At 40.6% G+C, this 27,825-nt stretch overlaps 1 protein-coding gene across 1 annotated transcript in view; it reads right to left on the bottom strand.

The window, feature by feature from the left end:
- The window catches only part of LOC124794937 (L-asparaginase-like), a 328,563-nt gene that overhangs the window by 57,107 nt on the left and 243,631 nt on the right, over positions 1-27,825 (bottom strand). Inside the window, exon 7 of the mRNA XM_047258651.1 lies at positions 9,025-9,210. Coding sequence (XP_047114607.1) covers positions 9,025-9,210 — 186 coding nt within the window. The remainder of the gene's footprint in view (positions 1-9,024; positions 9,211-27,825) is intronic.

The raw sequence follows: 27,825 nt of genomic DNA on the forward strand, positions 1-27,825 counted from the left end.
CATCAGGTGGGTATTTGTAAAACAATTTTATCTGACAATGGTTCTCAGTTTACATCACAAGCTTGGAAAGATTTTGTTGATCATGCAAAAATAGGGCATATTCTAACCTCTGTGCACCATACGTCGAGTAATCCTGCAGAAAGATACAAGAGAGAAATCTGAAGACTATTTAGAACATATTGTAGTAAGAATCATACCAGTTGGATGGATTATGTCAGTAAATAAAAACGTCGTGTGACTAGGGCCTTCTGTCGGGTAGACCGTTCGCTGGGTGCAAGTCTTTCGACTTGTGTGTCGATGGGGATGAAATGATGATGATTAGGGCAACACAACACCCAGTCCCTGGGTGGAGAAAACCTCCGACCCAGCCGGGAATCGAACCCGGGCCCTTAGGATTGACATTCCGTCACGCTGACCACTCAGCTACCGGGGGCAGACATTATGTCAGTGATTTTGAGGATATTATGAACAGTTTGCAACACTCTTCAACAGGGTTTTCACCATTTGAAATCATGTTTAATTGCAGACTAGCTAACTTTATTTCTGAGAATGTTGAGTTTCCACCATATAAAATTCTGTCACCGCAAGAGAGATAAGAATGTGTCAGGGACATGATGAAAAAGCAGGGAGATAGGAGAAAGCAGAGACATGATGGTAAAGGCAGATTTTCTAAGTTTGAGGTAGGAGATCTTGTGTTGGTGAAAGCCAAAGAGAAACTAAAGTGGTGACATATAGGATCATTCGAAATTCTTTAAAATCCAATTCTAATGCATACAGACTTTTGTATCCTAAATCTAAGAAGTTGTTTGGATTATGCAGTATCACTGACCTGAAAGCTTATAGACATGATCCATTAAGTATCTAATTGTTTTTTTTCTTTCTCCTTTGTCAAGAACATAGTATGCATGATGATGTTATTTCTAAAGTTCTGTCTTATCTATTGACTGAGTTTAAGTCAATGCCATGCTGTATTTGCAGGTTCATCAACTATATAATTCTGTTTTGTAATACATTTGTGCTTTAGAATTTCATACAAATATGCCATGTGACTAAATGGGTAGATACTTTTACAATTTTGAAATGTGACAAAGCCATTAAATATCTAGTGATAAATTCTTATTTTAGAATACTATTAGTGGTAAATATTATTATTATTATTGTTATTTTTCTTGTGTACTCTACAGAAAATGATTAAATTTAATTGTCATGAACTCTTTTGGGTAAAGTCATGGGTGTTGTGGTAAAGTGAGTGAAGAATCATTTTATTCATGTGTATCTTAAGAGTTTCATTTGTGCAAACCAAACACATGTGTATCTTAAACACAGAATTCTTATGTCAGTACATCGTCGACTATGACGTATACCTCAGTTTGCTGGCATTTGTCGGATACTGTGTCAGTGCAGTCCAACTTGACCTGCTTGTGTACATAATTTCTTTTAATCTTCTAAAGGCTAAGTGAAGGTTACTTTTGATATCTTTAGTATACATGTATATATTACCTTACTAGTTCATTTTTTCATTGCATTTAGCTCTGCTTATTAATGTACCATATGTGTGAACACTTTTTGATCCATCCTGACGTGAACTGTGAGTACTAATTTTTTTCAATATAGGTAGGCAAAACATACGCCTTGTTACGTGACGGAGATACTGAACAGCATGCCTAGTACATAAAGCAATGTTTCAGTATTCGATGTGAAAGCTAAACAGGAAGTTACCTATCCATTTGAGTGTGTGATGAGAAATCTAGGGAGGAAACTGGAAGATGTGGGTGGATCCATTCCCACACTCCTGTATGGCTACAGCCTTGTTGGTCCACTCGACTTTCAAGAGATTATAGGTGTTGGGTAATGTACTCGAGCATCTGTCAACTAAATCAGTCTTGAGACTTAAACTTGTAAATTGTTATCCAAGAAATTAACCTATATGAAAATTTTTGTATTTATATAATTTTAAAGGAACTATTTGTTTATAAAAGTAGTCACTGCTATGGATAGTGTTATTCCACATAAATTAATGTTTTTTCAAATAGGGGGATTAACTTACCAATACATTATGTAACTTAAAATCTTGTTTGACTTGAGTTGATGTTTTACAGCTGATAATTTGCTATTGTTCAACACAGAAATGTGAAAACTTAAAAAGTTCAGGAGTATATTCTATGAACCATGTTGTAAATAATTATCAGAATCTGATAAAATTCGGCACTGTTAGGTTAGTAGTCATACATCTCAATGAATTTTCTTATCTAAACACTCATTAAGTCTTTTTCATCAATTGTAAATGAATCTTCTAGGTTTCTATGTATGTAGGGTAGTTAGTTTGAACAAGTATAAATAGTGTGGAAGACATTTATGATTGTGATCATAAATCGAGTATAATCTGTATAACAAGATGTATACATTTCTGATTTCACATATTGACTTTGGTCCTCATGCTACTCGATGTCATCATTCCAAGCTATTTATGACACCAATTGCCTGTATTTATCCTTAGGACTGCATTGTATCTCACTGGAACTTGAGTTGTGTGCAAACTCACGCTTAACTCTATTTGGGTACCCCTCGTCGCCTCGACTCGCAGTGCACTCAAGTACTGATTGATGCTAGATGCTTCATCTAATTATTCTTTACATATGATGGAACTTATTGATATATGATTATGAACTTTATTCATTTTGAAACTTCCTGGCAGATTAAAACTGCGTGCCCGACCGAGACTCGAACTCGGGACCTTTGCCTTTTGCGGGCAAGTGCTCTATCATCTGAGCTACCGAAGCACGACTCACGCCCGGTACTCACAGCTTTACTTCTGCCAGTATCTCGTCTCCTACCTTCCAAACTTTACAGAAGCTCTCCTGCGAACCTTGCAGAACTAGCACTCCTGAAAGAAAGGATATAGCGGAGACATGGCTTAGCCACAGCCTGGGGGATGTTTCCAGAATGAGATTTTCACTCTGCAGCAGAGTGTGCGCTGATATGAAACTTCCTGGCAGATTAAAACTGCGTGCCCGACTGAGACTCGAACTCGGGACCTTTGCCTTTCGCGGGCAAGTGCTCTACCATCTGAGCTACCGAAGCACGACTCACGCCCGGTACTCACAGCTTTACTTCTGCCAGTATCTCATCTCCTACCTTCCAAACTTTACAGAAGCTCTCCTGCGAACCTTGCAGAACTAGCACTCCTGTCTGTTCGAGTCTCGGTCGGGCACGCAGTTTTAATCTGCCAGGAAGTTTCATATCAGCGCACACTCCGCTGCAGAGTGAAAATCTCATTCTGGAAACATCCCCCAGGCTGTGGCTAAGCCATGTCTCCGCTATATGCTTTCTTTCAGGAGTGCTAGTTCTGCAAGGTTCGCAGGAGAGCTTCTGTAAAGTTTGGAAGGTAGGAGACGAGATACTGGCAGAAGTAAAGCTGTGAGTACCGGGCGTGAGTCGTGCTTCGGTAGCTCAGATGGTAGAGCACTTGCCCGCGAAAGGCAAAGGTCCCGAGTTCGAGTCTCGGTTGGGCACGCAGTTTTAATCTGCCAGGAAGTTTCATATCAGCGCACACTCCGCTGCAGAGTGAAAATCTCATTCTTTATTCATTTTGTTGAGTCAAAACATTTCTGCTGGTGCGTATGCAGTGTGGTCTGGATTCGTGGGTTGATCCCCACATTGTAAACATAGGCCCTAATATTTTTTCCATTATTTTCTCTTTTCATGAGTCAACATATCATTACATACTCTGATTTATGTGGCTGATTGAGTACATTGTTCTGGTCAGTACCCGTCATGTGAGTTTCTCGAGTCAGCACACTCGTCGCACACTTAGACTCTGATTTTTTTCCTTCTCTTTTGATGGTTTTGAAGGTGTAACTTTATAGATGTAAACTTGGAATTTGTAATTCTAGTAATTTACATTGCCTCTGCACTTATCTCTCTAGTTTAGTGTTGTAATATTGTAGTTTTAACTTTCTGTCATTAGTCTTGATACAGAATGGCCCACAGATCTGAAAATCTGAATGCCATGTCCTCATATATGTATAGATTATGACTTGTATAGTAGATATTTTTCTTATGTTTTAAGTAATATTTTATGTATCAGATACTTCTGTATTCTGTCTATTGGCATCATTTTGTACAGCGTTTGGCAAAGTTTATTGTAGGTCACAAAATATAGTACACACATTGTTTCCATATTATGTGAGGGGGATACTGTAATGGGACATCCTCCTCAAGCATTGCTTTTCCTCTACAGTAGTTGTTGATACCAGCATTATTTTTAGAATTTTGTATAGGTCAATATTATCTGAGCTGCTTTTCTGAAAACTTTCATGCAATTTTATACACAGTATGTTATATTTCGAGATAAAATTTATGAAAAGGCATTACGTTATTTTGGGTGTTATAATCGATCAGTACTAGTTCCGAATTAAAATTACTTTTTCTAGAAACATTTGAAATTACGAATTATTTGGCACTCTTAAAATTTTTATTATTAATTATGCAATCTAGTACTGTTTACTATTTTTATTTCTGGATTCATTTATGAAATAATAATTGAAACTAATATAAATTCATTTGTCAAGAAAAATTGTAAGCCCTTTGGAATATTGTTATTTCCGCAGAGTGAGGCAGTAGTAATCATGCCTCTGATGTGAGTGGACATATTTTTGTATTTTGTGTGAACAATGTAATTTCGGCCTTGTTAATGTGAAAAATCAAAAGGCTGTATGATATACTAAAATGTGATAAAATATATTAACATAACAACGAAAATTCTGCAACAACAATCTTCAGATTTATTTAGATCAGTTCAACCATGAGAACATAAAATGTGAGAACTTCAGTTTCAGCTTCAAGAATCAGACCCCTAGACAAGAACAACTCACACCAACTCTATGTGAAAAGGTAAGTAAACTAGAAGGTTTATTGTAATCTTCGCTCCTCTCAAATCTTCATAAGAGACTAATGTGGACAACAGCTGCAAGTAGGAAGGAGGGGGTGGATTACAATGTGCTGGGAGACATGTTAGTTATACTGGCAGTACATGTACATGAGTTGATGCTATTAATCTTTCTAGTGGGCTCATTTATCATGAGAGTTAAATTAACTGATCTAATATTCCAAAAAAGGGAACGGAATTCAACAACCAGCTGTAAATACAGTTGGTATTTTGTTGCAGATCTAGGTTTCACTAAAGAATAGCTGCCCTCAGTACATTTAAATCAAGTCATATTAACTTTACAAGCTTGTAATAACACTTGTTACTATATGATTTTATTAAAAACACTGCCACATTAGAATATGGCTACAGACATGCTAAAATTGTACAGTTACATGTTTTGTCACAAGCTTCACATGTCTATAAATGCAATAGCTAAAATGTAAATCTGCAATAAAATACAGATTCAATTTGTGACTGATTGCTGATTTCCTTTTCCCATTTTGAAATACACCACAGTCACTGTGCACAACTGTTCTTGTGGAATCGAACTTGGTTGATTTAGTGTTAGCATTAGTTTTCTGAGATGAGGTCAGTAGATGACTTGTCAATGTTTGTATCTCCAGTCAGTCTGATGTTAACTCAGCCTTTTTACTATAAAGTTTACTATAAACAGGTTGCTCCAACTACCAATTTTGTGTGTGCACCACTTCATAGTTTTTGCATGAAGTTTGTGCTTGATTTGGCCACTAGAGGCCACCAGCCTGCTAATAGACACCAGCTGTGAATGCAGCCTGCCAGCTGTGCCTCCTGATGGAACTGGTGAATATATCGATCAGAGTGCATGGCTCCACTAGCCACTTGTGTATTACTAATTGTATTGCACCTTGTCTCTCATATGAATGTACTGTTTGAGTAATACATTACAGTGTTCTTGGGTTAGAACAGTTTTCGTGTTGAGTATGGTATTCAACTCTGCGTGTTACCCTTAATTCTTTAGTCCTTCGAGTTTAATTTCCATAGAGGCAGTGCTTAAATCTTTTCTCTAGCAAGCTTAAATCTTTTCTCTAGCAACAGCAGGCACTGACAGTTGCCATTGCCAGTTTAACAACTACACTGGCACAAACTGCATCCCCACCAAAAACATATCCACCGCTGTTCTCTGTATACGACTATGCAGCAAAAGATTGGAACACTTACAAGAAATACCTGCAGCAATATTTCCAGGCATTTGGGTTAACAGACATAAACCTGTGCCAGGCTCTTTTTCTTGTCATGGACTTCACCTTGCAGGTATCAGTTTTTGTGTTACCTCACCCTCTTACAAGAATCCTCAGGTCTTTCTTTCAATCAGTGCAAATTACTTTCTATCTATCACTGTAAATGTACTCACTTTATTGCAGCTCGTGTGGAGTTTTACCACTGCCAAAAGTGGCCAAAACAACGGCATTGTCAGCAGAACTACAAGGAATTGTCATTGTAATTTTGTGACAAATGTTCATACTGAATCCTACGCTGATCAAATGGTTTGTGATGCAGTTATACATTTTTCTCCTGATAGGGAAGATTCAGAGCAAGTTCTACAGTGTGAAAATCCTAAGCTTATAGAATTATTGAACATAGCTCAGTCATTTGAATTTTCATGGGCTGCAGGTAGGCATATAGAAGCCTGGTCTGAAGTTTCAGAAATTTGTTCCTCTCAACCCTCCCAGCCTTCAGTCAGTTTTCAAGGGAATGCAAATGCTATTGCAGCTGTCCAGCAGATGTCTCAGTGTCATACAGGTAATCAGTGTTCTCCGCAACAATAGTCCATGTCACAAAAGTGACAGCCTCATTCTCCACTGCCTTCATGCCCATACTGCTCCATTCAATATGAAAGGACTGTGTGCCCCAAGTGCTGGGCAATGTGTAATAGATGCCATAAGAATGGACACATTGCTTCTGTATGTTCTGCCTAGTCCACCACCTTTGTCACAACGTCCTTCCCTGGGTTTGGACTTGAGACATGGAAATGGACACTGTGCCAGTGTCAGTTGTCCTACCATATCACCTCTCACAGGGGGCAGGCACCGCACCTGCCCGCATTCACACCACTTCTGACCCAATGTACCAGTGGCAGGGCATCGCATGACTCAACAACTTACATCAACCACAGAAGAAATGGATGTGAGCACAGTGTTCACTTCTTTGCAATTTTGTGAGAGTACCATTTCACAGCTCTCGCATGAAGTTTGTGCTTGATTCAGCTACTAGAGGCCATCTGTTCTGCCAATACAATAGCAGTTCCATGCGCAGCCCGCTGGCTGCATTCCATATTGGAACTAATGAATATATAGGCCAGAGGTCAAGGCTCTGCTGGCCACATGTGTATTAGTAATTGCACTGTACCTTGTCTCCCATGTAAGTGTACTGTTCAAGCAAAAAATTTCAGTTCTCTTGGGGTAGAACACATGCCATTAGGAAAATTTCTATGCTGCCAAAAGGTGGTTTCTATACATTTACAATGATTAAGCTCCATTTCTACCACATGTAGGATTTGCAGCAAGGCTATAATACCATCTACACTAAAAGTACTTACATCTTTTACATTATAACTGCTAACACTCAATGCAAAAAAAAAAAAAAAAAAAAAAAAAAAAAAAAAAAAAAACAACTGTTGTCCTACCATCATGTTCCTCTTCTCTGATGAAGATAAGGCAAAAGATGGTGGAATTTGTCTGCAACACGTTCATTTGTGTACCAGTGATGACTTAACTAAATCATCACAACTGTCAGTCCTGCAATAGTCTATAGTTCATTGTGATTTCTGCTAGGGGTTTGGAAAGTTTTGTTCAATTACTTTGAATCTAAATTTGGATTGCTGAACATTGATTGGAGGTACCACTCTGCCAGATTGTCCAGCACACCTTTGAAGTGCACCTGTTTTGGTGATTATTACACATATTTTGCTTCTGGACATATTTTACAGTGGGGAGGAGGAGGCATTGGCAAAACTTGATTAAAATAAGGGAACAGTTAATAGGACACATACCAAAGCATCAAAGAATAGTCAGTATGGTTATGGAGGTAGTGTGTGAAGTAAATATTGTACAGGGTGTGGAGTCTTGTCCACTCATCTTGTATAGAGTGCCTAAGGAATGCTGCATTCTTGGAATGCTATACAAAAATTCAAGCAAATAACATTAATAGTTTTATTTCAATAAAGCAGATTGACAGTACTTAACTTTGCATTTAGAACAAGTGTTGCAAGCAATGGGTGACATGCAAACAGTAATGTTCTTCACTACAGACAAAGTCCAAACAAGCAATGGATATGGATCACTAATAACTGATATCATAGCACCCTCTGCTAGGCCATGTTAATGCTGTCTACTTATGTCCAGCCGAGGCTGGCAGGAGCGGCGCTTATATACACTTCAGCTAGATGCCGCTCCTATCGTGGTGACGTCCTGGTCAGCATGCTATTGGCTGATGTCTTCTCACTGCCTTCTCTGGTCTTGCATTCTTCTTCTTCTTCTTCTTCTTCATTCTGGTGCTTGTGGTTACACCAGAACATGGGGAGCTTAAGGCTGGACTACATTACGCAGGTTCAAGGGGATGTAGGTTTCAACGATTATGCAGGTACGAAGATGCTTGCACAGGAAAGACTGACACAGACAGCTGCATCATAAAGTCTTTAGATGGAAGACAACAACAATGTGGCTATTAGAAATGATGACAGCGCTTCTATTTTTGTAGTCTGCAAAAGTATTCAGCTATTGTTAAAGGCAGAAACTGAGGCATTTCCTAACAATGATTCTTTTTGCACAACTTCAAAGCACATTTGCAAGTAGATCATTGCCTTGATACCTTTCATAGGACTGATCTTATGTTCCTTGTATGGTTGAGAGAGAGAGAGAGAGAGAGAGAGAGAGAGAGCTGAGGTAATGAGTATTCAAATAAAAGAGGCATTCTCTTTAGAATTTCTTTTTCAGTTATATCATTAAATTTTCTTTGTAACTATTTATCATCACAAGCACCAGAAATCTTAAAATCATGACTTTTTTTGTATACATACATAAGAAATATTAATGTCATATGCAGTAAGCAACACACACCTTACCAGTTTCATAAAGTGCACTCACTCCTCCCTTGTGGCACTGTGTACAAGTGACTACTATTACCCCACGGTCAACAGCAGCCTTTATAGCTTCCAGAAGGTCTTTCCTGTTGCTTGGAACATTACCTACTCCATATGTTTGCAAAACAATGCCTTCTATTGGCGGTTGAAAAAAGGCAGTGACCTGAACAAATATATGACACAAATCTTTAAATATTTATTAAAAATCACAATTACATAATAACATTATTTCATCCATTTTGGTTAGAGAGCACTACAGTTGTTTTCATAAATTACACTGTAGCAAATACTGCTACCAACCACATAAATCATAGTAACATTTTCTCACTTATCATTGTGAACAAGAACACTAAAGATTATTATAGTTTACCTTTCAAGAGAACAGCTGAGGAAATTCCAAGATGACAACCTATGCATATTAAAGATCATGACAACTCACAAAATTTGTTTTCTTTATCATAAATAGTGTTACTTCACAAACTGAATACATAATCTTTATTTTAAAAGCAAGCATAAAATATACTAAACGTTTAAAACAGATCAAAAGAAGAACCCAACAAGCTGTTCAAAATAGTATTACTAATACAAGGGTAATACCAAAACTAAACTGTTCACATTATTGTTGGTCACACTGCTGTGATCAGCATTTTCCCTGTTCTCAAAGAGCCATCACCTACCATTTGAAATGGAACTTAATGCAAAGTAAGATGTGAAGTTGATGCTGTCATTCAGTGCTGAATGTAGAGGATGCTAAAACTATTGAAATTCACTAGCATTTGACAGTGGGATATGGAGACTTGTACTTGGATTCCAAAACTGTCAACAAATGGTGAGGGAAGTTTACAGCTGGTTGCACTGAAATTTATAATGAGACAGTTGCAAAAATTTAAAAACTCATGCAGCAAGATCAGATGATCAGTCTCGGTGATCTTCACATTTTTCGCTCTTTGGTTTCCCATAGCAACATTCTTCAGTCTGACAGAAACCTTGTAATACCACAAGGTATGCACAAGATGCTCACAGAAGACCACCAATGGCAATGCACTGAGTCATCCTGTAAATTTCCTCAGCATATAAGATGTATGTAATGCATAACTTTGTAGCTATTAATATTATAGGAAATAAAATCTGGGTGTTTCAGTTCAGAGCTGAGACAAAAAAGAAAATTCATCACCAGAATGGTGACACTCCTCTTTACCCAAGTCACAATATTTCAAATAAGTGTAGTATGAAAATAAAGTTATTGTATCAATGCTTTGTTATAAAAATATAATATTTTTGGTCAAGTTCGTGGCCTCTGGGACCACAGCAAGTGCTGACAGGTATTGTAAGACACTCAAACATCTCAGACGAGCGATTCAGATCTGCAGAAAAGGGAATTGAGCAAGCATTTAAGCTTTTTCCACAACAATGCTTGTACACATATCACTCATCACATCAGTACTCTACTGGAAAAATTTGGATGTAACACCACCATCCACCTATCCACCCATTGCAGACTTGGCATTCAGGCGGTTCTATTTATAATTTGATAACATATTAGTGGTGGTTATGGGAAGTAGCCATGGTAGAAACCAATGTTGAATCCAGATGTTCATATCATGCAGTTGTCAATATCCATAAGACAACATTGCTTGATAATTTACTATGTACCTATATGTTCAGTTTGACGTTGACACTACATCAGAATATTTTATGATCTGAAGATGGCAGTAGCCAAAACCAGTCATAGTGAAATGTAAAAATTTATGGGATCAAAACTGACCTGTAAAATAAAGTGATAACAATGGCACCCATAATTGTCACACATGTAGTATATAGGCAATCATACTACTTCTTGGGCCCTTGATATGTGAGGCACTCAAGGGTCTTGTATTACCAAATTTTCTTTTAACATTTGAAAATGTTGCAGTCTGGTGGAAAGGAGGGAATGGTGCTCCCCACAGTTGACATGACACAATAAATAATGGTGTGCAACTGACACCCATGATCCCTACAGACAGGACTGGTGTTGCAATGCGAAGACATAAGTCTAAAATGCATGCACTTGTAGCACCACAGTGGAGGAGGAATGTATGGTTTGACATCACAGTGATACACCATCTCCTTAATCTTCTCTGACAATGAGTCACCTTCAAAGTCCAAGATCAAAGCTCCAGTATCCACTCTGTTGTCTTTTGATCCCTGTTTGACACAACGAACAAAATGCACAACTCATCATTCCAAATTAGCAATCAACTTTAAGAAGAGACCTGTCTGTAAGAGGCAATCTCAGTGAAAAATGATACCCTGTACCATATTCAGACTTTCATGGGAGATTATAAATGTCACCCATCTTGTCGTAGTTGAGCAATGCCTGTGACTCCAGTTTCCCTTCCCCCCAAGAAGACATTGCAGTTCCTACTCCAGACAGAGCAATTTACACACTTCAAAGGAGACGAACAAGTGACTCCTTTGTGAAGGACCCTACCACAGTTACCACAAACGGCTTCTCACTTACATCCAAGAGTCGTATGCCCAAAACTGTGGCATTTGAAACAGTGCACTGGGTTGGAGGACATAGGGTCACACATTTACCACAGGCAAAGAAAACCTGCCTTGACTTGCTCTGGGAGTTTTGTGCTATTGAACATAAGATAAAGGGGTCTGATTTTATCAGATCCCATCCACCTTTTTCATGATATTTTGCATGTCCACAATACCTTGTGAAGCCCACTCATCTTTCAGTTCTTCTTTCAGAATATCAACAAGATCTCTACATGACATTACACCTTTGCTGTAGTTCAACATATAGTGTAACTCTAGTTTAGGTGCATATTCTCCAAGGAATTTAGCTTTCTGGAGGGTCTTTGCTTGTTGGGAACAAGAGGTTTCTATGAACGGTATCTCACCGCACAATTGCTCTACAGATTTTGAAGTGCCAGTAATGGTCTCTAACTTTTTTGAATATAAAACTGCAAAACTTTCTCAAAGCTGCCCTCTGTCTTTTTAACTACTAAAAACACATTATGACCTGCAGCATATATTGTGTTACTGTAAACACAAGAATTCTAAAAAATTCCAGAGTTGGGACTAATGGCTATGCAAGGCCCTTTTGCTATATTATTTGATGGTACAGCAGGTACCCATTTGGCTGGAAGGTAGAGGAGAAAATTTCGAGAGTTCCATCTCAGTCCCAAGAGCAGATCTCCACATGTCTGAGTAAATCTTATACAACAGAGGTGCAGCAGCTTCCCCAGAGGTTGCCCGCTAACAACTTTTCCATTTCAACATCCATGCATCTCATCAACACACAGCACATCTTGAGACTGAATTTTTTATTTTATTTTTATTTTTTTTATAGAAGTTTTCACCATCCTCATGAATCAGGCAGTCAAGCCAAGATCCCCATTCCCTCTGATACCCAATGTTCCATGCCACACCGTACACTTCTGACTGAAGCATGCCCAGAGCTTATGGTGACAGAGGACTGGCGGCACACATGTCCCTGGCTCAGGAACCCTGTGGTTGCCAAGCCCATTGCCAGCAAATGAATTTTGATAGCCCAAGGGCCTGTAATATCAGGAGCTTTATTAGACCAAATAAGAATTATGATGCAATGCCTGGAATATGAGCCAGGTTACGGGCACTACTGGTAGACACAATGAGGTGGTAAGAAATTAAATGTTACTGACATTTCAAATTGAGGGGAGCGTAACTTGAACATGGTTGTTTGGTTGGCTGATTGGTTGGTTGCATGGATGGATGATTAAAGGGACCAAACTACTAGGTCATCAGCCTTTCTTCCTCAAACACACAAGTCTACATGACTGTACATCAGAGGTAGATAAGGGACAAAAAAGGAGAAAGGGAAGATATAGGAAGAAAGTCACGCGAGATGCCTTATTCACAGAGCAGCCGGAAGCCCCCAAAAGAAGAATGCAATGCGGGTACATACATCCCCCAACCCATACTGCTGCCAGAGGTTCACCACTCAGAAATTACCTAGGAAAGACTATCAAGATGGGCAGGGCAAGAGAAGCACAGATACACGTAAGTTGAACAGACCATGTGAGAGGGTGGGAGGAGAAGTAAAAGAGAGGATAGTGTGAGTGCCAGGCAGGACCACCAAAGCCAGACAGCCACAGCCAGCCTGGACAGTAGAGGCAAAAGCATGTCCTGTCAACTCTCAATGGGCCGATAAGGTTAAGTCCCCCCCCCCCCCCCCCACCTTACAGATACAGAGAGCGGTAAAAGCCCCCTTCATGAACTAATATGTCAGCCACTGAGGCATCATATCCCAATACCAGAGGTAGCAAGTCAGGGAGATTAAGAGTCTGCCACAGGGCAGCAAGGTTGGGACAGTCGAGGAAAATGCAGGCAACCGTCAAACGGGAATGACAGCTGCAGTTGGGTAGGTCCTCATGACAGAGGAGATGACCTTGAGTCAGCCAAATATGGTCAATGAAGAGCCTGAAAAGGATGGTAGAGTCTTTATGAGAGGCCTGCATGCATGACCCCCACAGATTTGTAATCTCCTTTATCTGCTATAGTTAGTTTGGTGAAGTCAGAGTGAGACATTCCTTATTCCAGATCCCTAAAACTTGGTGGCATAATATTGACTGGAAGTCTGTTTCCAGTACACCTGTTTCAAGAGTCAGCTTACTGGTAGCCAGTTTGGCTAATTTATCAGAGTGTTCATTCCTTGGGATCCCAATGTGTCCGGGGATCCAGACAGAGATCACTGAACATCCACATTGCTCAAGGGCATATAGGGAATTGTGGATAGCCAAGACCAAGGGATGGCATGGTTAACACTGGTCAAGAGCTTGAAAACTGCTCAAGGAATTACTGCAGATGAGAAAGGACTCACCAGCACAGAAACAGATATGCTAAAGAGCACAAGACAAGGCTAACAACTCCACAGTAAAACACTACAGCCATCTTGCACAACGCAGTTCAGGATGTCCTCCATGAGGCTTATGTGACCACCAACCATTAAGCTATCAGTGTAGACTACTTATAAATTCCAGGATGCACCAAAGATGGAGAAAAATTGGTGGTGATAGCCTCGGAATGAACCAAGTCTTTCAGATCTTGTGATAGGTCAAGACAAAGATGTGGCCAAGGGAGGTGCCACGGAGGTGCACTTGAGTGGGTCCAGAGAAGAGGTGGTAGAATAAACAGTTGGCGTTCAAAGAGGATGGACTGCATGTGGACTCCTGCTCTGGGTCACCATTGCAGGAGATGGATTTCCGTGTTTGGAAAGAGTAGCAGTAGTTTGGATCCTTAGGGGAGCAGCAAATGTGTGTGTAGCTTAACTGACAAGCTGTTGTTGGCATCTGATCCACAATGGAGGTACCTCAGACTCTACAAGTAAGCTGCTCACAGGGCTAGTTTGTAAGGCTCCGGTCGCAAGCTGAACCTCACAGTGGTGTAATGGATCCAGTATCCACAACGCTGAGGGTGACAGCGCTTTGTAAAGCTGCAGAAGGGTAGTGTGATCTGCACCCGAGCTGGTGTTACTCAGGTATGAAGTGTATTGAGGCGCAGCCAGAACTTTCACTTAAGCTGGTCAAGATGGGGGATCCATGTCAAATGAGCATTGGAGACCAGTCCTAAAAAGCAATAAGTCTCCACCACATTGAGTAGTTGGTCATCGAGGTAAAGTTCTGGTTGTGGGTGAACAGTACGACATTGACAGACATGCATGAAGCAAGTCTCGGCAGCTGAAAACCAAAATCCATGGATGAGTGCCCATGTCTGTGACTTTCGTATGGCACCTTGCAGTTAACATTTGGTGATACCCACACTAGAGGAGGAATAGCATACGATGCGACAGGAAGTTTTGGATAAAAATCGAGAGTGGACTCCGGAGACACCACTCGTGTGAAATAGCAAGGATGTGGTGTTGGCATGTGGTGTCCTAAGCCTTTTGCATGTTGAGGAATATGGCGATAAGGTGTTTACTTTGGGCAAAAGCTGCCTGGATGGCAGACTCCAAGTAAACAACATTATCAGTAGTGGAATGGCCTTGGCAAAAACCACACTGGGACAGAGCCAGAAGACCCAGGGACTCAAGGAGCCAGCACAGCTGCTGGCTCACTATACATTCAAGCAACTTACAATAATAGTTGTGGGACTTATTGGGCAATAACCGTCTATCTCTAGAAGGTGCTTAACTGGTTTCAGCACTGTGACAATGCTGCTTTCTCGCCACTGCAGTGGGAACTCGTTCCCAGTCCAGATGCGATTAAAGATGGCAAGGATACAACGCTAACAATCCACCGGTAGGTGCTTGATCGTTTGGTTGTGGATGTGGTCTGACCCTGGGGCTGTATCAGGGCAGTGGGTTTGGCCACTGATGAATTCCCACTTGCTGAATGGAGCATTATATGGTTCCAGGTGGAATGTAGTAAAAGATAATTGCTTTTGTTCCACCAGTTGTTTTAGAACACTGAAGTGAGGGTTGATAATTTTCAGATGCAGAGGCTCGAGCATAATGCAGACCAAAATGTTCGGTGTTGGTCAGTGTAGACAAGTGTCATTTAAGGTAACACTAAGTCACCTACAGGTGTCTGGTATCTGTAGAGACATCTGATCTTAGCCCAAACCTGTGAAGGCGAGGTACGTGGTCTGATGGTTGACATGTACCATTCCCAGCATTCTCGCTTTGGTCGTTTTATTAGTTGGCAGAATCGGGCATGGAGCCACTTAAAGGCAATGAGGCGCTGCATTGATGGGTACTGCTTATTGCATTGGAGAACCTGTCTATGATCTCTAATGGGCTCTTACATTTCTGATGACCAACGAGGTACTGTCTCCGCTGGGATGGTCCTGAAGAACAAGGTATCACTAAATCAGTTGAAGCAGCGGTGAGCCAAGGGTGGCAGCAGAGACACATGCACCCCAGTCAGCATTATCGAGAGCTCATATGGGCAGGTGACCAGGGAAGTGACACCAAGGGGGGACAGGAATATCTGGAAGGGATTGCTACCACACAGGTCATTGTGGACCCTTCAGTGGATAGATGGGAGGGAAGACAAGGGCTGTAAATGGAAAGGTCAATGGTCAAGGAAGTTTCGTGGATCTCACTGAAGTGTGTGGGTGTACCAGTGCTCAAGAGGCAAAGGTCAAGTTGTGCCACTAAGTTTTTGAGGTCTTTACCATAGCCAGTGATATTGTTTCCAACCCACAAAGGGTTATGGGTGTTTAAATCACCCAAGATTAGGAAAGTTGGGGGGAGCTGAGAAACCAATGCAAGCAATGTGTTCTGAGACACTTCACCAATGGGAGCAAACAATGCAGATGGCAGTCTCCTGAAATGCCCTTATGCAAACAGCCACAGCCTCCAGAGATATATTAAGAGGCACAAGTTCACTCTTTAGACTGTCCAGAACATTAGTGCAAACAACTCCTGACACCCTGTCATAGGTAATATGATTCTTATAATATCCCCAATATCCATGAATAGCAGTTGCATTCTAGTCCAAGCTGCTGGAGCTGGTGGTCATGTGAATACAAAGTGTGCTTGTTAGTGTGTGTGAATGGTATGTGTTTCTCTTTTGCTGAAGTAGGCTGTGGCCGAAAGCTTAATGTAAGTGTGTGTTAACTGTGCCTGTCTGCAATGTAATGTGTCTTCTTTATAGTAAGTAGCAATCTATCTTTTCATAAATTATTGATATTCCCACCTGGAGTTTCCACTGTCTGAAAATATTTCAGGAGGTTGATTTGTTTGTTTCCTAGGCTAGCAATTATTTGAAGAGCGAAAGTAGTTGAACTTAATTGTTTGAGAAGCTCAGTAATTTGTACCTTCCAGTTCAAGTTTTCATTAGTGTGTACACCTACAAATTTGGAGCAGAATACCCATTTACCAACTCCTGCTATGTTACATCAATCATTGGTATGATTATTTATTGCACAGAATGATATATAGTGAGTTTTTTTCAAAATTTACAGGAGGTCCGCTTTCAGATGATCACTTAATAATTTTTTTAAATATATCATGAACAATCTCTTCTTTTGCTTTCCTGCTAATAAGATTTATTATAATACTAGTATCATCTGCAAAAAGTACCAATTCTGCTTGTTGAATGCTAAGTGGAACATCATTCACATAGATAAGGAATAGGAGTGGACCTAAAACTCATCTTTGTGGGACTCTCTTTGTGATTTCTCCACGGTCTCCACAATTTTCTATCTATCCAACATTGTTTGAATTATTCAGCACAACTTTTTGCTTTCCATTTGTTAAGTATGGTGGCAAACCAGCTGTGTGTAAAAACATCAGTTCCATAAAACTTCAGTTTTTCTGAGAGAGTAATATGAGTTACCAAACACCTTGGAAGATCACAAAAAAAAAAAGAAAAGAAAAGAAAAGAAAGAAAGAAAAGAAAAGAAAGAAAGAAAAGAAAAAAAAACAACTGCTGATATTTTATTATTTGAGGCTTGTACTATTTGCTGAGTAAATGTATAAATAGCATTCTCAATTGAGCAACCCCTCTGTAATCCAAACTGTGATATTCTATGTAAATTGTTTTTATTTACATGTGAGACTACTCGAGTACATTACTTTTTCGAATATTTTGGAAAAATACTGATGGCCCTCTTTTCAGTATATGGGATGAATTATCAAACTGATTTTCTGGTGCCATAAATGGCTTGAATCTGTTCTGCTGGCTCTGTAGGTAGAAGCTGATGAAGATGCTCCAACTAGACCAGAAATTATGGAGTGTCTGAATTTCTTCATGCATATTGCTTGTGAATGCAATGTTTGTTATAAATCATGAAGGTATTTATACCTGCGTCTACATACCCACTCTGCAAGCCGCCCTATGGTGCGTGGTGGAGGGTACCATGTATTACTGCTAGTTACTTCCTTCCGTGTTCCACATACAAATAGAACAAAGGGATGAACAACTGTCCATAAGCCTCCATAAGAGCCCCAATTTCACTCCCCTTATCTTTGTCATCCTTAAGCAAAATGTACATAGGCAGCAATAGAATCAAACTGCAGTCAGGCTCAAATGCCAGTTCTCTAAATTTCCACTATAGTGCCTTGCCAAAAAGAGCATTGTCTTCCCTCCAGGGATTCCCATTTGAGTTCACGAAGCACTTTTATAGTACTTTCTTGGTGATGGAACCTCCTTGTAACAAATCTAGTAGCATGCCTCTGAATTGTTTCAATGTCTTCCTTTAATCCAACCTGGCGGGTATCCTAAACACTCAAGCAGTGCTTAAGAATGGGTTGCACTAGAGTTCTACATGCCATCTCCTTTATAGATAAGCTACATTTTCCCAAAATTCTCCCACAAAAATGAAGTCAAGCATTCGTCTTCCCAACTACCAACCTGACATGCTCATTCCATTCCAGAACTCTCTGCAGTGTTATGTATAAATATTTAATCAATTTGATAGTGTAAATTTCTTCATTTCATCAATACTAGTTGGTTAGAAATGTGTGGTACCTTCAAGCTTTCGAGCTCCATACAGAATTGTTTCAAACAGTAGATGGTCTAGTAAATCATTACCAAATAAGAAGCCAAAAATTTAAATGGGGCTTGTTGCTTTGTCAGAAGGAATATATGAACCACTTTTTTATGTGAAAATCAGTAGTTTCTTTTGCAAATATCTCTTGCACCCATTTGATATGCTCTATTAGTCCTGCATCATCATTACACACATCACTGTCATTGTTGCCATTACTAATACAAAATGAGTCACTACATTTCAACATTACAGTTTTTATTTTACTTTTTTTACTCCTCTGCTTTGACCTACACTACATTTAGAACAGAGACACCAAAATAGTGCCAGAAAATTCTGTGTCACCCAAGTTTTGCTTCTTATAATCTCATAGATTGATTTTAACATGCCAGGCTTGTCTGCATATCCCATAAAGGCATTGTAACCTTCACAGTATCGGGCCATGAAATTTCCACATAGGAACCATCTTTACATTTCTGAGATGGTATGCTTATGTTTCCGATACTGAGAAAATGTGAAATAAACTGTACTGGTTTGCAATATTCCAAATGTTAGCAACCAGTAAACTCTGTTGTGAGAGGCATAAGAACTGACATGTAGGAATCACTGAGAGCTGGGTCAGAAGACCAGTACTTCCTATATGAATGACACTTATTGAACTACATTAATATATTAATGGCAATAAATTTCTTCATTTCATCAATACTAGTTGGTTAGTAATGTGTGGTACCTTCAAGCTTTTGAGCTCCATACAGAATTGTTTCAAACAGTAGATGGTCTAGTAAATCATTACCAAATAAGAAGCCAAAAATTTAAATGGGGCTTGTTGCTTTGTCAGAAGGAATATATGAACCACTTTTTTATGTGAAAATCAGTAGTTTCTTTTGCAAATATCTCTTGCACCCATTTGATATGCTCTATTAGTTCTGCATCATCATTACACACATCACTGTCATTGTTGCCATTACTAATACAAAATGAGTCACTTTCAACACAGACACTATCACACACATACTCTCCAAGTGCAACTAAGTTTACATCAGATGCAAGTTGTGGCATTTTATCAATTCAGTCTGATGCAATTTCAATATCTGAAGCAGCTGACACTATATTGCTTGGAATTTCAACAAGTATGTCCATTAGCATATCTGTAGCAGTGTCACAAGCTCTAAATCATTTTTTTCCTCTTTATGTGGTCTATTATTCATACTGACACTGTGTGAAGCAAAAAATCTGAATCAAGATTTACTGTATGAAGGCCATTATTCCACTGGTTTCAGACTGAAACTACCAACTCTGTTATTTGTTTTAACATCTGTATATTTTGTCACGTGTTTGGAGAAACTGGTTCGATGTGCTAACAAAAGGAATATTTTGTAGGACAAACTGATAGCAACTCAAAGGGAAAGACTGTTGTCGTCGTACGTGACCAAATAGGCACTATGATGAAATGGTAACAAAAACAAGGACAACAGAGTAAGGACAACGACTGTTGGTAAAAGAAAAAAAAGAACTGATTCCAAGTCAAGACCGGAAGACAAAACCATACATACGAGTTGTGACAATAAAGTAATGAGACTGATTTACTTTGCAAGATATGGCAACCTTGCAGGCTTGCGTAGGCACAATATCTTTGACCTTGGTCTATAAGCTGGTTCTAATCCAAGCAGCACATCGATGCAACTGCTGAGTCATGAGTTGTGCTGTAATAAGTTAACACGTACTTGTGTCTCTCATCATGGAAATGAAACTGCATAATATTGTGCAATGGTATGCCATTTCTTTTTGCATCAAATTGGGTGAAAATGTGATGAAAACTTACGGTAAGCTTCAGAAGGCTTTTGGAGAGGAGGTTACGTCAAGAGCTCAAGTTTTTCATTTGCATAAAATGTTTAGTGAAGCCAGAACAAATGTTGATGATGAAGACTGCAGTGGACGACCATAAACCTCACAGACGGATGTCAACTTTGCCAGGGTGCGTGAACTCTTATGATCTGATTGAAGAACCAATATTACTATTAAGAAATTTTAGAAAGACTTTGTAAAAGAGTTCTTTGTGTCCATGCCAACATTGCCGATAATTGGATTCTGCATCACAATAATGCGCCATCCCATACTGCTCTGTCAGTACTGCAATTTTTAACCTCAAAACAAATTTCAGTACTAGCACAGCCATCTTATTCACCAGATATAGCTCCGTGTGGCTTTTTTCTATTTCCAAGAGTCAAAACAGTGGTCAAGGGACACCATTTTCAAACAACACAAGATGTCCAAAAAGCTGTGACGAGGGTCTTGGAGGATATTACAGAAGTGTAATGTGCTGCGAATACATAGAAAGATAGTTCCCTTATCATTTAGCTACAAAACAGCAGGTCAGAAACTGGAAGCAGTTAATTCCATAAATTATCTGGGAATACGCATTAAGAGTGATTTAAAATGGAATGATCATATAAAGTTGATCGTCGATAAAGCAGATGCCAGACTGAGATTCATTGGAAGAATCCTAAGGAAATGCAATCCGAAAACAAAGGAAGTAGGTTACAATACGCTTGTTTGCCCACTGCTTGAATACTGCTCAACAGTGTGGGATCCATACCACATGGGGTTGATGGAAGAGATAGAGAAGATCCAACGGAGAGCAGCGCGCTTCGTTACAGGATCATTTAGTAATCGCGAAAGCGTTACGGAGATGATAGATAAACTCCAGTGGAAGACTCTGCAGGAGAGACGCTCAGTAGCTCGGTAGGGGCTTTTGTTAAAGTTTCGAGAACATACCTTCACCGAAGAGTCAAACAGTATATTGCTCCCTCCTACGTATATCTCGTGAAGAGACCATGAGGATAAAATCAGAGAGATTAGAGCCCACACAGAAGCATACCGATAATCCTTCTTTCCACAAACAATACGAGATTGGAATAGAAGGGAGAACCAATAGAGATACTCAGGGTACCCTCCGCCACACACCGTCAGGTGGCTTGCGGAGTATGGATGTAGATGTAGATGTAGATGTAGATGTAGATGTAGAAGATGAGTTCCAGAAATGTTACCATAAATGGCAGAAGCACTGGAAAAAGTGTGTGCAATCAAAAGGGAACTACTTTGAAGAAGACAACACTAAACTTGACTAAAACGGTAAGCAACATTTTTTTTCCACATCAGTCTCATTACTTTATTGTCGCACCTCGTATTGTAAACAGCTGCGATCCCCAATTTATAGAAATTTTCTAAGTTATCTTGTAATACTACACAGGAGAAATTCTTATTATTATCAACTTTTGTATGATGATGCTGGCAGATTATGACCCATAAATACTTATGTGTGAAATTCTGGTCAGAGGAGGGGGGGGGGGGGGGGGGGGGGGGGTATGTGGTGTAATCAAGCCCGAAACACTTTCAGCATTCTTTGATACTGTTGGGTATCAGTAATGTTAATTTTTTAATCTGTTCATATAAAACTATACCCACTATAATTTATTATTTAATAGATAATTAGTTGTATCTTATATATTTAAAATAAATTTTGAAGATTTGACAAAAAATCTGTAAATTTAAATCTAGTAAGTTTTGGTAGTTAGTTATCAGTTAATGTCTGACAAATGTGGTTAATTCAGTCACTTTCATTGATATCTGGATAAACAGACTAATGAAAAAGTTGAATGTATGAACATTATTTATTAGTTGAATATTACCCACACAAAAAACACAAGCAAAGAGTGACAAAGAATAACACAGACTGAAATCAAAGAACACAGTCACATAGTAAGTTTTGGTGAAAACGGTAAAGTTTGTCTGTCAATAGTTGTCACAGACAACAGCATTAGTGAGAGAGCATGAAAGCAATGCTGGACACAATGAAGTCCTGCAACTATCCACAGGGAGATGGAGTTGTTGGCCTGTGCTGCAGTGGAGCATCCACTGGCAAGTCCACGATCAGATGACAGTGGACCTATAGAAATAATGACTGAAAGTAGCCCGTAATTATAGACCCTGCCTGAGATTTGTTCCTCATCTGCATCAGCAGGCAAATCGAAGGTGTTAAGTACTGTGATGATGTGCCACAATGGGCAGGCAGAGTAGTGGTGAAGGTGCCAAGATGAATTTTGACAAACAGGTCATCCAGGCATATGTCCAGGATGTCAACTGTAAAAACTGCACACTGTGGAGTCAGGGTGGGTGGTGGGGAAGAGTCACATAGCGGAGAGTTTTTGTCACACACGCTGCATGATGTTTTGCAGTTAGTGGTGTCCGTGCCCGAGTTGGAGGGAGTGTCACTTATCGCCTCTTTGTGGAAGGGCTCTGTCAGGCTGGGAATGATGTCTAGCATCCATGCAGGCTTCATTCTGCTTACTGAAACTGTTTGGTGTTTGCCAATCTGTAGAATGTCTATGGCATTTTGCTGATGGTTGAGGACCTGGTGGAGGCCTGAGTACTGGGCCTGTAATGCTGCCTGGACTGATACCACAAAATAATTGTTGTTTGGAAGTCCTCTATTTAGGAAAAAACATGGTATGGTGTGAAGCTTCATAAGAGGGGTGCAGATGTTAGCTATGTGGTTACGAACTTGGTTGACCCTAGCTTGTCTCAAGCCAGGTGTTCAGATTCTTCTATGAACTCAGCTGACAGAACCAGAGGATTGTCACAGATAATGTCAGCAAGCAAGGCCTTCAAGTCATCTTTGTGTGTCACCTCAATGCTGAGAAGTATCCACAGTAAGGTCTCTGAACAGATTCCACCATGGGATATGAGTGCTACTTTAAGCATGCAGTGTTAGCACTCGACAAGTACATTGCTTTGAAGGTGGTATGCATGGTATGCTGTCGTATAGAACTTGTCAACACTGCACAGTTCACACAGTTTAATGAGTGGCAGAGTTTCAAGTTGGTGGTCCTGTTCAGTTGTTAGGGACAATAGGCATCCAAAACATGCAATCAAGCAGGTGGCAAATATGCATGTGACTTGCATGTGACTATATCGGCCAGGATATCAGCAAGGGGGACAGCTTCAACACAGCTTATAACTCGATCAACTATGGACAGGATATATAGCGATACCCATCAGACACGGGGAGGGGTCCGACGATGTCAAGATGGACATGGCAGAGATGGCCCTTAGTGATGTTATGCATGCCATTCATCCTTGTTCCTCTTACAGGTTATGCATGCACATGTCCAGTTACAACAGTCACTCCTGACCCATGCCCATATGAAATGTTCGGTGTTGAAATATGTTGCACTTCTGATGCCAGGATGGGCTAGATCATGGATGGATAAAAAAACAGTTTGCTGAAGTGGTGTTGGTAAGAGTGGGTGAAGGGTGCCTGTCAATGTGTTACACAGATTGGTAGAGAAGAACCCAGTAGGCAACACGGCTCAAAGGTTAGCGCACATGTGGAATCCTATTGTAAACTGGATAGCTTGAGGTCATCCTTAAGAAGTCAGGCCAGTTCATTCATGTCGACAAGAGTGGTGATGACACTCACATGCGACAAATAATCTGCAACCACATTATATAGAGACTGGCCAATGATGCCCATGTGTCAGAACCATCTTGGGCAGAGGTCTTTAGTCAGGTTGTGGATGGCATCTGTGAGGGGCCTATGGTCAGTAAAAATGGTGAATGTGCGTCCTTCAATGTCATCACGAAAATGTTGGGCTGCTTCATCGATGACGAGAAGTCCATGGTCAAATGTTGACCACTTGTGCTGCCAATTCACGAGGTTTTTTTTTTTAAGAATCTGAGCAGTTCAGTGGTGTCGCTGATGTGTTATTGCAACACCACACCTATCGACATATTGCTCGCAACAGTTGTGACAGAGATGTGTGTGTCAGGTGCTCTTTGAGACAGTGTGATGGCATGGAAGAGTGCTGATTTGAGAGCCTCAAAATCTTGGCTCAGGTATTTTCCATTTGCTGGAGATACTTTTCCTGCCTGAAGCATCTGTAAGATGTGCCTGGACAGAAGCTGCATGTGGCAGGTATCAGCAGTAAAAGTTGTCAGTACCAAGAAACCAGAGCAGTTCCTGATAATATGCAGGTAGTGGAAGGTTGCAAATGAAATCTACTTGTTCCGATGTTGGACAGACACCTTCGGCGGTCACAGTATGCCCAAGGAAAGTTATGCAACCATGTGCTAGTTGTGATTTTTCCTGGTTAATCTCAATGCTGCCATCATGGAGTGTAGCCTTTATGGGAGCCAGGTGGTGTTCATGTTACTCACCAGAGGGCAGAAAAATCAGAATGTCATTGACATAAGCATAAGAAAATGGGAGGTTGAATAGTAAAGAGTCAATAAATCACTGCTATGTCAGGGCTGCATTTTTGAGGCCATACAGCATAAAGCAGTACTCAATGAGGCCTAATAGGGTTATGAGTGCTGTTTTAGAAATGTCATCTTTGAACATTGGAATTTGCTTTGCTTTACAAAAACCAAGTACACTAAACACAAATGTACCTTTGAGAAGCTGTGCGAAGCTCTGAATGTTAGGACTCATTGGGACTCATATAACTGTCCATTATAGTGTGACCGTTCAAAGCTCTATGGTCTCCGCACAATCAGTGCCAACCATCTTTTTTGAGAATGAGGTGGATGGGAGATGACCAGCTCCTGTCTGATTGATGGGTGATACTGGCATTAAGAAGTTCTTGAATGCTCACATCTGTGTGACATAAGTTCCTTGGAGTGAGACAGTGGGCATTATGGTGCAAGGGGGCAGTCTGTAATGTTAATCTTGTGGCAAGTACCATTTTGTAAGCCCGCCCGGTTAGCCATGCAATCTAACACACAGCTTTCCAGACTGGAAAGGAGCGCCTGGTCCCTGGCATGAATCTGCCCAGCGGACTTGTGTCGAGGTCCGGTGAGCCGGCCAGTCTGTGGATGGTTTTTAGGCAGTTCACCATCTGTCTCGGCAAACGTGGGCTGGTTCCCCTTATTCCGCCTCAGCTACACTATGTTGACAAATGCTGTGCAAACAAGTTCTCCACGTACGCATGTTGTTGTTGTAGTCTTCAGTCCTGAGACTGGTTTGATGCAGCTCTCCATGCTACTCTATCCTGTGCAAGCTTCTTCATCTCCCAGTACTTACTGCAACCTACATCCTTCTGAATCTGTTTAGTGTATTCATCTCTTGGTCTCCCTCTACGATTTTTACCGTCCACACTGCCCTCCAATGCTAAATTTGTGATCCCTTGATGCCTCAGAACATGTCCTACCAACCGGTCCCTTCTTCTTGTCAAGTAGTGCCACAAACTCCTCTTCTCCCCACTTCTATCCAATACCTCCTCATTAGGTATGTGATCTACCCACCCAATCTTCAGCATTCTTCTGTAGCACCACATTTCGAAAGCTTCTATTCTCTTCTTGTCCAAACTATTTATCGTCCATGTTTCACTTCTATACATGGCTAAACTCCATACAAATACTTTCAGAAACGACTTCCTGACACTTAAATCTATACTCGATATTAACAATTTTCTCTTCTTCAGAAACGCTTTCCTTGCCATTGCCAGTCTACATTTTATATCCTCTCTACTTCGACCATCACCAGTTATTTTGCTTCCCAAATAGCAAAACTGCTTTACTACTTTAAGTGTCTCATTTCCTAATCTAATTCCCCTCAGCATCACCCAACTTAATTTGACTACATTCCATTATCCTTGTTTTGCTTTTGTTGATGTTCATCTTATATCCTCCTTTCAAGACACTGTCCATTCCGTTCAACTGCTCTTCCAAGTCCTTTGCTGTCTCTCACAGAATTACAATGTCATTGGTGAACCTCAAAGTTTTTATTTCTTCTCCATGGATTTTAATACCTACTCTGGATTTTTCTTTCGTTTCCTTTACTGCTTGCTCAATATACAGATTGAATAGCATTGGGGAGAGGCTACAACCCTGTGTCACTCCCTTCCCAACTACTGCTTCCCTTTCATGTCCCTCGTACACATACACCACCATTACTCTACCATGCAAACATAGGGGTTACATTTGTCTGGTGCCAGACGTACGCTAGTGGGGTCCACCGGGGGCCGAACCATACAATAACCCTGAAAGAGGGGTTTGGTGTGGGGTGGCAGAGGGGTGAAGTGGACTGCGGTAATCATTGTGGGGTTGTGGACCACTGCAGCTGCAGCGGGGACAGTAGGGACAGAGCCTCACTGTCATTTCTAGGCCCCCGGTTAACATACAATACAATACCATTTTGTAATCATGGCTATTTAGCATCATGCATACGAGAGAAAAAACTGCTAATGAGTCATGGGGGAGGGATGAATGCACTGCGACAAGACACTGGGGGGGAGGGGGGGGGGGGAGGGGCGGGTGTAATGTCACTACATGTAGTGTGCTGCAGTGGTTAATGTTGCTGAGCTGCCATAGAGGGCACAGCAACTGCTGCAGGCATGATGTTTGAACACATCAGCTGTGTGATGGTTAGGTGACAGAACATGCAATGAGCACATGACAGTTTATGTGATGCATCATTAATTAATCTTCAGAACTCGACATTGTGAGCACAGAAAGTTGTAGAAGCAGAGTGCATGAATGTACACTTGACCAAGGAGGAGGTGAGCTGAGCCATCAATGTGAAAGGTGTTTGATAATAATAGCTTTAGCAGTGGCGTATTTAGGCTGGGTGGGAGAGCAAAACACCAAATCACTGTTGAGGTTGGTGTGACTAAGCAGAAAAAGTATGTGTCATAATCAATGATGCCATGGGTGTCTAGAAAGTTGTCTACCAATGCAAACCATGTTTTGGGGCTGTCTTTCTGCAGGAGTACCAGTTTCAGAAATCTGTCCATTTCAACATGCTGTTCAAGTGTAGAAGTGTAGGATGAGCTGGTGCATCAGGGAGGACCGTATAATGGCAGAAGTAAAATTTCAATAGAACACACTGTGTGGGGTAAAAGGTCAGAGCGATGTGTCAACCGAGGTCCCACTGGATGTGGGAAGACAAAGGCCACACGAGGTGCATGATGTGGTAGGCTTGTGGTCAGCTGGCATGCAAGAGACTAACGTGATAGGCTTGTGGTCAGCTGGCACAGAAGAGACTACCATGGTTAACTGAAAAGAGTGGCAGCAGGCATGCATGTGAACCAAGAATCTGGTTTGCAGCAATCCAATATATGCTGACCATGAAACATTGGTGGTGATGCATGTTGCACATTCACACAATGCACAGTACTAGCATGTTTTCATAGACACAAAACCATGATAATGGGCAGTATGTGATGCACTATTGTTAGTGTGACCTCGAGCAAACAAAGCAGACAGCATACACTGTTTCCACCAGTGAGGTCTGGGATAGGTTAAATCCACTATG

The sequence above is a fragment of the Schistocerca piceifrons genome, chromosome 4 (genome assembly GCF_021461385.2).
Source record: "Schistocerca piceifrons isolate TAMUIC-IGC-003096 chromosome 4, iqSchPice1.1, whole genome shotgun sequence".
NCBI classification, from domain to species: Eukaryota; Metazoa; Arthropoda; class Insecta; order Orthoptera; family Acrididae; genus Schistocerca; species Schistocerca piceifrons.